Source organism: Dreissena polymorpha, chromosome 9 (assembly GCF_020536995.1).
Source record: "Dreissena polymorpha isolate Duluth1 chromosome 9, UMN_Dpol_1.0, whole genome shotgun sequence".
Classification (NCBI taxonomy): domain Eukaryota; kingdom Metazoa; phylum Mollusca; class Bivalvia; order Myida; family Dreissenidae; genus Dreissena; species Dreissena polymorpha.
In genome coordinates this window covers 24,645,754-24,659,746 of record NC_068363.1, presented here as the reverse complement: position 1 = coordinate 24,659,746, position 13,993 = coordinate 24,645,754, and the positions used below count along the sequence as shown (strand labels likewise).

The 13,993-nt window shown below is 33.7% G+C and overlaps 1 protein-coding gene across 1 annotated transcript in view; it reads left to right on the top strand.

Moving 5' to 3' along the window:
- The window catches only part of LOC127845359 (galactoside alpha-(1,2)-fucosyltransferase 2-like), a 1,694-nt gene extending 835 nt beyond the window's left edge, over positions 1-859 (top strand). The window contains exon 2 of the mRNA XM_052376226.1: positions 1-859. This exon is cut by the window's left edge and continues 541 nt beyond it. Coding sequence (XP_052232186.1) covers positions 1-619 — 619 coding nt within the window. The 3' untranslated portion in view covers positions 620-859.
- The last annotated feature ends 13,134 nt before the right edge of the window (positions 860-13,993 follow it).

The following is a 13,993-nucleotide window of genomic DNA, read 5'->3' as shown; positions in this document are numbered from 1 at the left end:
TTTTGACAAACGACTTACCCAGTACAATAACACAGAGGATGTCCACGTAAACGGATACTTAGTATCAACGAAGTATTTTCACAATATTGAGAAACACATTAAAAACGAATTCAAATTTGTGCCCCGAATCTTGACAGAGGCAAAGATAATTAAAAATGACATTGCGAAACAGTTTTATGTCACAGGAGTAAATTACACATATATCGGTGTACATGTCCGAAGAGGTGATTTCCTTAAGAAATCGAATATCGAGGTCGGCCATTTCACTGTAACAAAAGAATTTATTACTCGTGCATTACAAATGTGTACTAAAATGTTTGGAAACGATACCATTTTCGTCTTTAGTTCGAATGGTATGGATTGGGTTAAATACAATTTTAATAATGACACAAACTTGAAGATCGCTTTCTTAGAGGGTAATCCTGCCGCCGTGGATATGGCTGTTTTGAGTTTGTGTGACCATAGTATTGTCTCCACCGGGTCTTATGGTTGGTGGGCAGCTTGGCTGGCGGGAGGGACGACTATCATTTCTAAGCAGCAGGCCATAAATGAATCGTTTCTTGATAAGCAATTCGTCTATTCGGAGTATTTTCCTCCGAAATGGGTAATTTTAGATTGAAACTGATGAGTATGCGTGTGGTTGGTTATATATGAAGACGCCATGTTATATCCAAAAATAGTTTTGAAAAATAACGGTAATATTGACCAAACAGACGGAATAGTGATAAGTTGTTCTTTATCAATTTCCGGATTAATTTAAAAATAATTATTAAATAGTTATGTAAGCAACGTTATTAAAAATATCACCTTCTTTACGACAAACATGAACATATAAGACATAACTGTAGACGAATAATATCTCGCATTTGTTCAATATATGTTAATGGTCGAATATCGCAAACCGTACCGTTATTAGTACTGGTTGTTTCTGCTGTATGAGGAAAATAGGTAAATACACTAGAATTATTTCTGAAACAGACCACAGGTGGTTAGCGTGTGGCTATGATATTAATTAGTGAAAACATCATTTTGAATGATAAATAATCATATTATAACAAAAAATTAAATTTTATGGAAAAAAAAAATCGCTATCAAATATATATATAACAAGGTATGCAACTCAAAATCACCCCAAAACGGGGTGCATCGCTTTGAACAGCCATATCTTCATCAATTGTGCAGCGATTTTCACGATATCGGTCTTATTCAACAAAGAAATAAATTTTCTTTCTGGAAATGAATATGTCTTGCAAAATGTTTACAAATGCTGGGTCAACTTTTAAGAAATAACACGATACACAACTCGCATGACCCAGTTGACAATGATCATGCAGTCTTTAAGACTGAAATCTTCACGGAGTAAAGGGCATCTTCACTACAAAGGTCATGTACCTCGATACCATAATTCAATAAAAACGTATGAAAAAAACATTATTACCGTTCTTGTCGTTACATTATGCATCAAGACTAACTGTCCAGCGCCGTTTGAAACCTTTGTTTACATACATTTCAACTAACTGACATTTTAAAGACACGAGTGATTTCATTGGTCCAATGCGGAGGTGTGTCTTTACAACTGGAGATTTCATTCAACTGGAGATTGTTATATATATATATATATATATATATATATATATTTGATAGTGAATTATTTTTTTCAAAAAAGTTAATTTTTCGTTATTATATGATTATTTATCATTCAAAATGATGTTTTCACTAATTAATATCATAGCGACACGGTAACCACCTGTGAAACAGACAACACGCGTTGAAATGATCAATATTTATCACATTTTTGTCGTGACTATTCAACACGTGGACAAAGACGAATACAGTTTCGTTTTAATTGGGCGTACCAACAGTTAGTAGTTTCCACTAGCCCAACCGATGCTTATGTCTTTTCGTATTACAAGTTTGGTTAATATAATGCTTTATTCATTCTACCATATATGCTAACTTATATTTTACATTGAACACTTCACTTTGCATATTGATTTGGAAATGTATTGTCATGTATTTGTTTATGCTCGATTTTAATCTGTGTAAATGTATTTATGATAATTTTCGTTCAATTTTCCTTGTTAGAAAACAAATCCCATTTTGTATGGGAAACAAAGTCTCATGGGATTTTATCCCATTTAAAGAGATTTATTAATGTAACTTCCAGAAGCACTATATTTTATCATGTTATAAACAATCTACGCAATAGTCACGATTGTCACGGGATTAACGTTTCTGTTTACGCTATTCGATATGGTATGTCTCTAAGCTCAGAGTTAATCTATAAATCCCGTTATGTAGCTCCACATCACGAAAATACTTGTTTTACTGCTGCTAGCTCTATTTGATCTTAACTTCTCTCAAAATACGAACACAATTATAGTGTGTTTAAATTATTCTGATACAAAAGCTGTATTCATACGCAGTACACTATGTTAGTTGTAATTATTTTCAAATATGCTTAACTGTACGTTTCATGAAAATCTTAAATTATTCTGATACAAAAGCTGTATTCATACGCAGTACACTATGTTTAGTTGTAATTATTTTCAAATATGCTTAACTGTACGTTTCATGAATATAGCATCCATAGTTTCTTATTCTATCTAAGCATTCCTTTTGCATACAGTTGTTTTACAGAAGTCTTTATTAACGCACGAAATGTAAAAACTATCCAGGTAGTGGCCTCAGGCTTCATGAATCGACAACTCAATGTGTGTGTGCCTATTTATCAAAACTTAATGTTTCTTGGGCAATCGCTTGTATTTTTGTGTCAATAGATGTGTTAATTACACGCTGGGACTTTACTTTATTTTTTCGTGTTTTTTTTTTTTTTTGCGTGTGGTCCTCCTATAGTGTAAAGGTATCCGTGCAACTGTCAATACAATTTGTGTTGAATATGTAATAAGTATTAACGGGTACTGCATCATATAATTATAAGATCTAAAATTGATGGTAACGTGTATTGCATTTGTTTGTTTATTTATCAAAACTAAATGTTTCTCGAGCAATCGCTTGTATTTTTGTGTCAATAGATGTGTTAATTACACGGTGGGACTCCATTCTCTCGTTTTTTTCCTGCGCTTGTGGTCTTTTTTATAGTGTAACTGTGTATACTGCACCATTTAATTATAAGATCTAAAACACTTGTGCAATATTGCACCTAAATTTATGGTAACGTGTACTGCATCTGTTTGCAAACACTTGTATTTTTGCGTCAATAGATGTGTTAATAACACGTTGGGACTTTAACTTTTCGTGCTTTTTTTTCTGCGTTTGTCGTCCTTTTATAGTGTAAAGGTCTCCGTTTAACTGTCAATACAATGTGTGCTAAATATGTAATAAGTATAAACGGGTACTGCATCATATAAGTATAAGATCTAAACGACTTGTGCAACGATGTACTCAAATTGATGGTAACGTGTATTGCATGTGTTTGTGTGTGTGTGCGTGCGTGTTGCCTATGCATGTGCGCACGTTGGTTTGCACCATTGTTAGCTACGAAAGCATGGGTAAAGTGCATAATACAATATACATCCGTTGTCATTATCAAATTATTGTGTGTCCTTCTATTTTTCGTTTGAGATGTCACTTTAGTTATGCTTGTTCCGTATAACATTATATATTGCTGTATATTATGTTATAACAATATTTTTGCAAGTTGTGAAGTGCTTGCACATTTGCATATATGTATATGTGTACGCTTTCTTAAATTATTATCGCTATGCAGACGCTTACTACAATGACTTGCATGCAGTTTGTAACTGTCCCTTTCAAAAGTACACTACTTTCAATTGTACTTATTCCATGCTTAGCTGTTAATCCTAGGTTGTTATCATGAGCTCATGTATAAACCCAACATAACCTTACATATCATGATAATGATACCAAACATATCATCATCCTTTATCATCTGTCTCTTTGCCTCTCTATTTTCTACTCTCCTCCATATCTTATACTCCTATGTGACGCCGTTCTGTCGCAAACAGCGTAATCGAATGTTAACTTTAGTCTCGTCGAAAGATCGCATTGTCAAATGCAACAAACGTATCATGTCAGCGTTTCAGGCTCATCTTGTCTTCCTTGGGGCATATCATTATAATGCACAGTAAAAAGAGACCTGGTAACGCGGTCATGATTGCTTATAAAGCATCAGCTAATTTTCCGCTATTCTTACACGCTTTTTATGCATGTCAATTATGGCTAAATATTATTAGCCTCTTCTCATTGCAAATTAATATATACTTGTCTATGAACATATCATTGAGTGTTGAACACCCACGAAAATGTGTCCTGATAGGAAAAAACATGCATGCGGATATTCTATTTTTCAAAACGCTTCTTAAATGTCTCTTGATTGTCTTAACATGTTGCTGGATCTCTATAGTCCTATTACGATCAGGTGATATTCATCCAAATCCAGGACCTACCTCGCTTGATCAATCTCTTAATACAGAGGCAAACAGTTCTACATCAATTTCCAATGCATCAGCAACAAACAAATTAAGTTTTGTTCATTACAACATTCAAAGTCTTATGCAAAAACTAGATGTTCTTTACACAGGCCTATGTGAATATGATATAATTGGTTTTACTGAAACATGGTTAAATAGTTCTATTCCATCGACCGATCTCCTCTTTGAAGGCTTCCACCAGCCAATCCGCAAGGATCGCCCATCCGACCCTCATGGGGGCGTTGCAATATACGTTAATGAAACTATTGCTTTCAAACGAAGACACGATCTCGAATTAAATAATGTTGAATGTATATGGATTGAAGTTTTCGCCTCAAAACATAAATCCATTCTTTTTGGCGTATTTTACAGACCGCCTAGTGCGGATAGATTGTATATGCAACACATCGAAGATTCTATAGGACTAGCCAGAGAAACACGAATAGATGATATAATTATTACAGGTGATTTTAATATAAACGCTCTTGCCGAATTATCGGCACGTAAAATTAATGAATTATGTTTACAATACGACTTAACGCAACTTATTCATGAGCCAACAAACTTTACTGAACAAACATGTTCAATTATTGATCTAATCTTTGTGAGTAATCCGAATACTGTATTACTTTCTGGAACAGGCGAACCATTTTTAGACCAATCTATTCGGTACCACTGCCCTGTCTTTGTCACATTAACATTTACAAAACCCATATGTAAAACTTTTTATCGACATATCTGGCGTTACGACATTGGGGATTACTCAAAACTAAGACAATTAATGACAGACACTAGTTGGGATCTTCTTAAATGTGATAATGTTGATATTTATGCAGAAAATATTACCAAAACAATTGTAGAAATTGCAGGATTGTGTATTCCAAACAAAAATGTTTGTATACGTTCTCGTGATCTGCCCTGGCTAAATAATAACATAAAGAAAAAGATTCGACAACGAAAACGTCTATACCGAAAAGCTAAACAGCTAAATAGTTATACTCATTGGTCAAATTTTCGTCGTGTCAGGAATGATGTCGTATTACTTTTACGTAATTCAAAAAACGAATATTTTAACAATATTGCATGTAAACTTAAGTCATCCGACCTTTGCGCTAAAGACTGGTGGAAAACACTTCGAACATTTATTCCTACCAACACAAGTTCTTCAATTCCTCCTCTCCTTGATGAACAAACACGTAACCTTGTTGCAAATAACTCATGTAAAGCTGATATGCTAAACAGGTATTTCGCAAGCCAATGTTCAATTGACGAAAGCAATCACGATCTTCCACCTATGAACAATTCAAACGATAACAGTCTTCAGTATATTCATATTAACCAGGAAGAAGTCATTGACTCAATCAAATATCTCAAGCTAGGTAAAGCATCCGGTCCTGATGGAATTGATAATCGAATCCTAAAAGAAGCCATGCATCAATTAAGCTATCCATTGTGTGATCTGTTTAACTCTTGTCTTAATACTCAAAAAATGCCTTCTTGTTGGAAAATTGCTAATGTCTGTCCGATTTTTAAAAAGGGTGATCCATCTCTAGCGTCTAATTATCGACCTATATCATTGCTAAATACTATTGAGAAGGTCTTTGAGAGAATATTACATAAACACATTTTTAACTTTCTACGTGCAAATTCATTTTTTGCGCCCACGCAGTCTGGCTTCTTGCCTGGTGATTCCACAGTTAATCAGCTAACATATATTTACGATACATTTTGTAGAGCCCTAGACAATGGCATTGAGGTCAGAGTTGTATTTTTTGATATTAGTAAAGCTTTTGATAAAGTATGGCACAGAGGTATATTATATAAATTACAACAAGCAGGCATTCGAGGTAATCTATTATCATTTTTATCCAATTATCTTACTGATCGTAAACAAAAAGTAATCTTACCGGGAGCACATTCAAGTCCTATGGAAATTATCGCCGGTGTCCCCCAAGGCTCTATTCTAGGCCCACTTATGTTTTTTAGTATATATTAATGATATTATCGCCGACATTCAAGCACATATACATATGTTTGCTGATGATACCAGTCTTTTCATGGTCGTAAATTCACCAAATGAAACTGCAGCCGTATTGCAAGAAGATATTGATAAAATTTCCAGCTGGGCCGATAAATGGTTAGTTTCTTTTAGCCCGTCAAAGTCAGAATCCATGCTTATATCTCGAAAAATTAATAAACCATCGCATCCATTACTGACTATGTCAAACATTATTATACCGAGTGTTAATGTTCACAAGCATTTAGGCGTACTTATGTCCAATGACTGTACTTGGCATGCGCATATTTCTTTTATAAAGACAAATGCATGGAAACGAGTTCATATAATGCGTCGTTTAAAAACGATGCTTGATCGAAAATCCCTAGAGAAAATATACTTTTCGTTTATTAGACCACTTCTTGAGTATTCAGATGTTGTTTTTGATAATTGCACGCAATATGAAAAAGACGAACTAGAAAAAATCGAAACCGAAGCCGCGAGAATAACATCTGGATGCACACGCTTAGTCTCATTAGATGATCTTTATAATGAGTTAAGATGGGAATCTATTAGTCAACGTAGACGTAAACATAAATTAATATTAATGTATAAAATGAATTCTAGCAATGTTCCAACTTACTTACAATCTCTTTTGCCCGCAACAGTGGGGTCGGGTAACAATTATTCTCTTAGAAATTCTTCACATTTACAAACAATTCAAGCCCGCACATCACTATATTCAAACTCGTTCCTTCCATCTACTGTATCGGAATGGAATATTCTTCCTGATGATGTCAAAAACGCTGAATCGATCCTTTCATTTAAACGGCGCATAAACAGTGATAGACTGACTCCAAATCCCTTATTTGCATACGGCGAAAGACGCTCTCAAACGCTACATACGCGCTTAAGAACACATTGTAGCTCCTTAAATGAACATCTATTCAGACGCAACATCGTAACATCCCCTTTGTGTCTCTGTGGACTCCGCGAAACGACTTCACATTTCTTTCTCGAATGCACCCAGTATGCACATACTCTCGGCGAACTTATCAATACGATATCTATATATTCCGCCCCATGCATTGAAACTATTTTATATGGAGACGACACTCGTGACTACTTAATCAATACTAAAATAGCTGATGCAGTTCATAAATTTATAATTAATAGTAAGCGATTCGATACGTAAATATGCTACAGAACGGCTCCCTTACGCCTTTTCCCCCAAAGTCTTCAAAACCTCCTTCTTCTTTCTTTTGTTTCCCAAACTTCTACCACCTCATCTCCTACTGTCATACTATTACTATCGTGACTACTTAATCAATACTAAAATAGCTGATGCAGTTCATAAATTTATAATTAATAGTAAGCGATTTGATACGTAAATATGCTACAGAACGGCTCCCTTACGCCTTTTCCCCCAAAGTCTTCAAAACCTCCTTCTTCTTTCTTTTGTTTCCCAAACTTCTACCACCTCATCTCCTACTGTCATACTATTACCTACATGTATAACAATTGACACTCTGTAATCTGAGTTTCTTTTTTTTTTTTGCCTAGTGTTTTTCTTGACCAATAACTTTGAATCCAATTATGTTCGTACTAACCCATGCAACTGTATATATACTGAGGCGAGGGAGAAGAACACTATAAGACCTTGTCTTCCGTTCTCATCCCATTCAAACATGGTAATATTTATTATAAATGTTGTATGAAATCGTATGTATAAACATGCTTGTTTGAAATAAATATGTTTAAACTAATCTACGCAATATTAATCCGGTTAATCGTGTTTGGAAAAAACAATCCCAAGGGTGTTTTGTTACTGGGGGATGTTTCTTCCCATTGGATTTTTTTCCAATTTGATTTCTTCCAATTTTTAACTATTTTAAAGTCGGATAAAAGTTTCTAAATGCGAAAATAATATTAATAAAAATACAAATAATAAAAATAAAATAAAATAATAATAATTATTATTAGTATGAGAAATAAATAATAATAATAATAGTAATAATACATAATAATAGTAATAATACATAATAATAGAAATAATAATAATAGTAGTAGGAGTAGTAGAAGTAGTAGTAGTAGTAGCAGTAGTAGTAGTGGTAGTAGTTATAGTAGTAGTAGTACTGGTAGTAGTATTAATATTAGTATTAGTATTAGAAGTAGTAGTAGTAGTAGGATTAAGGTTAAGGTTAGGGTTAGGGCTACAATTAAAAGCAGATATACATAAAAATATATAGCATGATATTACATCAGATATGGTGCTTTAAAAAGTTTAGATTTGTCTGCATTAAAAGTCAGATAATTTTTTAAGAGAAAAAATTTAATATTCACTAGACACTTCATGCAGAGCATACAAAACATATCAATCATACAGAGCATACATAGCATGCAGAGCATACAAAGCGTACGGAGCATAAAAAGCCCTCAAAGTATACAAAGCGTAAGGCACACAAAGTATACAAAGCATGCAGAGCATGCATAGCATGCAGAGCATACAAAGCACACAAAGTATGCCAAGCATACAGAATATACAAGGCATACACAGCACACAAAATATACCAAGCAAACAAGGCATATAAGTATATAGAGCACACAAAACATGCAAAGCACACAAAGTATACAAAGCAAAACAAGGCATATAAAGTATATAAAGCACACAAACACATGCAAATCATACAAAGTATACAAAGCATACAGTGCACACAAAGCATATAAAGCATACAGAGCCTACAAAGCATACAGAGCATGCACAGCACACAAAGCATACACAGCTAAGAAAAATACTAACAGCATATAACATTTAAGTAAAAATAACCCACGTGAGGCACAAGTAAAACTTTGGAACTAAATCAAGTACACAAAGTAGAACTTCAGAACTAAATGATGTGATGCTCCCTTGCTGTGGAAATTCCATTCAATCTACAGGTTTGCACTTACAGATGTTTCCATTCCACAAACTAATTAAAGTTTTAAATTATGAAAAATATGTACATTTTCTAAAGTTTTCCGGTAGGGAGTTCCACAGCGAGGGGGCAGCATATCTAAACAAATTTTTACCATATGTTGATGTGCGTACCTGTGGTATCTGTAAAATATTGGTGTATCTAAAATTTATGGTTGACTGTCTCTTAACAACTTAATCATTTAACAAAGGTGGAGAAATTTCATTTATGACTTTAAATGTTTCAATAGCCATTGATCTTACACGTCTTATTTGCAGGGACGGCATGTCTACCCTATGTAAAAGATCACTATGGAGTGCTATAGTCGTTGTATATAAAACGAATTTCCCTTTTTCTGAAGTTTTTCCATCTTTTTAATATTAGTTACTGAACAGAAATGCCAGGTCATTGGGCAAAAATTAAAATATGATAAAACAAAAGCATGGAAAATTAATAGTTTGTTTGCTACACTTAAATTTCTGCCAACTCTTTTTAAGATGTTAATCTAAGTGGCAGCCGTTTTACATAATCCTTGTATATGCGTATCAAAATTAAGTTTATAGTCTATGGCAATACTAAGTAGTATAACAACTTTTTCACAAGTAATATCGGCATCACCTATCTTAAATGAGTTTTTTTTACAAAAAGTCGATTTTCCTAATGCAAAAGATTGAAATTTGTCAGGGTTAGCTTGCATTTTGTTACAGTCAAACCAATCAATAAGAAAGTTGCTTTCATGTTGTAAGACACTTATAAGTTTATCAAAGTTTGTAGTGTAAAATGAAAGAGTATTATCATCTGCATAATTAAAAAGGGTAGATTTGTTTATAAAATAAAAAAATATCATTAATAAAGACGTTGAACAGAAGGGGCCCCAGGATAGACCCCTGGGGTACTCCTTTTGTTATACTGGCCCATGTACTAACTGTATCTCCTATTTTAATCATGCGGCGTCTCATCTGGGTCTACGCTGTTTGCCAAGGCCTTTGTTCTAGGCGCTAGGCATAAATGGATTTACGAGAGCGAGAAGCCTAATACATCTGAATACATATGTTGTATTTACCGCACATATATTTCATAATATTTCAACGGCACATTGTTCTTCCAGTTTTATTTGCAATTCGTAAGTACGTCAAAGGATTCAACAAGTCCGCCTTAATTTACAATAAAAACACAACATTATGTTCAGCAATTGGTCAATTTTTAAGTATGGCACAAACACATATCATATTAGACATAAAAACATGATTGCAATCGCATATGGTTTAGTCTATATGCATCCACAGTCAAAATCCGTATTTTAATACAGCTATTTTATCCCTAAATTGTTAATAGCAAAACAAAATATTTATATCGTGTCATATGATTTGTAGAAAGCTGCGAGATCCGGGAAAGGCCGCACGTTAATATGAGGATTCGTAATGGGTGTTTATCGAAAGGTAAAATCTATTTTTTTATTCAATGGCATGTAAACATAGTTTCGGTTTTCGAGACATGTTTTGTGTTTGTGCACGTACCGTAATGCTTGATTTACAGGCCTTTACAATGTATGGATAGTAAACAGAGCACACATGCAGAGGCGTGCAATACATGCAATACGTAGCAGGTAAACTGTTAACGAGGACGTTACCAAATTTTATCAATACACCTCATACAATTTTAATGGCAGTTAATTAATTCTGAATTAAATCCAGCATGCAAATAACTGGATCTTTTTTTATATATATTTACGTTTCTTTATGGCGCCAAAATGTTGAATGTAGAGCATTATTTAACAGCGCAAGATCATAAATATATATGCTATTTCAAAATGACTTTTTGTTTGTGCAAATATCGGAACGCTGAGCCCGCAATGAGTGTCCATGCAAGCTATTCAATAGAAAAAAAGTTTGTTTTTTTTTGTCAGAAAAAAAAGCCTCGTTAGAAAAAACAATTACTTTGAATGAAATTTTAAAGAAAGTTTTAGAAAACTTAAACAATCGGACGGTGTATATAAATAACATATTTCAAACAATAATGAACATTGTTATAATTATAAACTTAACATTTTAAGAGCAAACGATTGCACCCACATGTAATATTTCCTTTTGAATGTATGTGAAAAGTTGATGCAATTTTATACAATATATGAGTTGATAAGTTTAATTCAATAGTTGGGTAATTACATTTACGCTAGTGTTTTGGGCATTTAAAAAAATCGGTAAGTGGAACCGCACAGTAAATAACAAGCACACACCTTTTTGCATCCTACGTGTGCTATTCAAAATAATTTGATAAATCTTTACAAAACATAATGTACCTACGCCCAGATAATAGGACACTAGCAATTTGCGTTACGTGTCAGATTCGACAAATACAATGACATTGCCGAAACAGAAATAAATAGAAACTGGCAGTTTCAGTATATTGAATAAACTATTTTTGCCACAATTATATATAACGCATATAACGAATATCAATCTAAAAGCAGTGCAATAAAGCCAAGATTCGTATAGTATAATTGGGTTGGCACACTGAAATGATCTCTATATACTCTATAGATACATAGCATAACAACTACTTCGCATCCGTTTAAGCCTTAGTTATGCATTCGCATTTTTTAACCATCAAACGGCCATGCTCGTTTAATTGGAGCCAACTTTAACTACGTTATATATTTATTGGCCTTCATTATCTACATCAACGACACAAAAGAGAAACAAAACAAACATTGAAAAAATGGTCCCAAAGAAGATAAATAAGAACCGTTTCATATATTTTTTTCTAATGGATTTATATTTAATTGTTTTACTTTCTTCCTGCCTCAATGAGTAGTAAACGCTTCTTTCAGAATGATGCAAAATTACCATGCAAAACCATATTCTTTTTCCCATGTATCTAATCATGAATTAATAATCTACATAAAACTTATTTTTTACAGAATGATCAAAAATATTTTTTAAAGAAAATACTATCGCTGTCTGGTCTACCAATTAAAAACGACATATATTAAACAGGAAGGCGCTTGTGTTATTCATTGAATTATGAAAATGTCACGATCCTTTAAATATTAAGCAAATCATTAAATTGAAACGCCGTGGTCTTATCCATAGATAATTTTAGCCCTGAAAAGAAGGTGTGATGGATATGCAAGTGGACAAATAGGCGACAATATACTCTCACGATTTTGTTCTTGTAAAATTCATTTTTATTTAGCACGCGTTACAGATACATGTGTCTAAAAATGTAGACGGATTTTCGTGACCAATCAACTTCCAAAAAATAAATTTGAGTTGGCGCTAATAAAAAAAATACAAATTCCATAACAACATCGCATAATCAAAGTTCACTAAGAGCGATTGGGTAAGATTTAAAACCAATATTCAAAAAAATTATTTTTACCTTGATTTAATACTAGTAGTAGTATAAGTAGTAGTAGTAGGAGACGTAGAAGTAGTAATAGTAGTAGTAGTAGTAGTAGTAGTTGTAGTAGTAGTAGTAGTAGTAGTAGTAGTAGTAGTAGTAGTAGTAGTAGTAGTAGTAGTAGTAGTAGTAGTAGTAGTAGTAGGAGGAGGAGGAGGAGGAGTAGTAGTAGGAGTAGTAGTAGTACTAGTAGTAGTTGTTGTTGTTGTTGTAGTAGTACTAGTAGCAGAAGTAGAAGAAGAATAAGTTAAAATAGTAGTAGTAGTAGTAGTAGTTGTTGTAGCAGAAGTATATGTAGAAGTAGTAGTAGTCGTAGAAGGATACAAGGAATAATACTAGAAGTAGTAGTAGTAGTAGTAGTAGTTGTTGTAGTAGTAGTAGCAGCAGTAGTAGTAGTAGTAGTAGTAGTAGGAGTAGTAGTAGTAGTAGTAGTAGTAGTAGTAGTAGTAATAGTAGTAGTAGTAGTAGTAGTAGTAGTAGTAGTAGTAGTAGTAGTAGTAGTAGTAGTAGTAGTAGTAGTAGTAGTAGTAGTAGTAGTAGTAGTAGTAGTAGTAGTAGTAGTAGAAGTAGTAGTAGTTGTAGTAGTAATTCTCACCGCTGAACCATATCGTAATCCCTTCCCCTGCTTATGTTTCTCTTAAACCTAGCAACCTTATATCGGCTAGTACAAAATGTCCAAGCGGTAGCGCTTCAGCTCGTGCGGCAGTGCATGACCTTTTACAACGCATTGAGTGGTCTTACGTTGCATGTTTAGTTAAATGTGGTCGCTTAAACTCTGTTTTATCATTTCATCGTACCGTTTGTAATGTGAAGGCAATACAAAAACGTTAAGTCCGATAAAAAATCATATGATTCACACTCAAAGGCCTTTTCAAAATATTGTAGTAAAAGCAGATTGGGGATATCGATAGCATCTGTGTTCTCAAGTTTATCGTTAATGAGTTTCCTGTTCTCCACTATTAACCTACCCTGAACAATTCAAATTGGGTGCTTGCTTATTAGTGCAACAATATATATAGCTTAAACATGTTCTCAATATATCCAGAGCCGATAATATATACAGTATTCAGTATCGTTATTTTCCGCAAGTTCTGTAAAAATCATCTGGGATTATCACCTTTTGTGATGCATGTAGTTTTGCATTGTGTTTGAGAAATGGCTACAGTTTCGCTTATATATTCAAGATG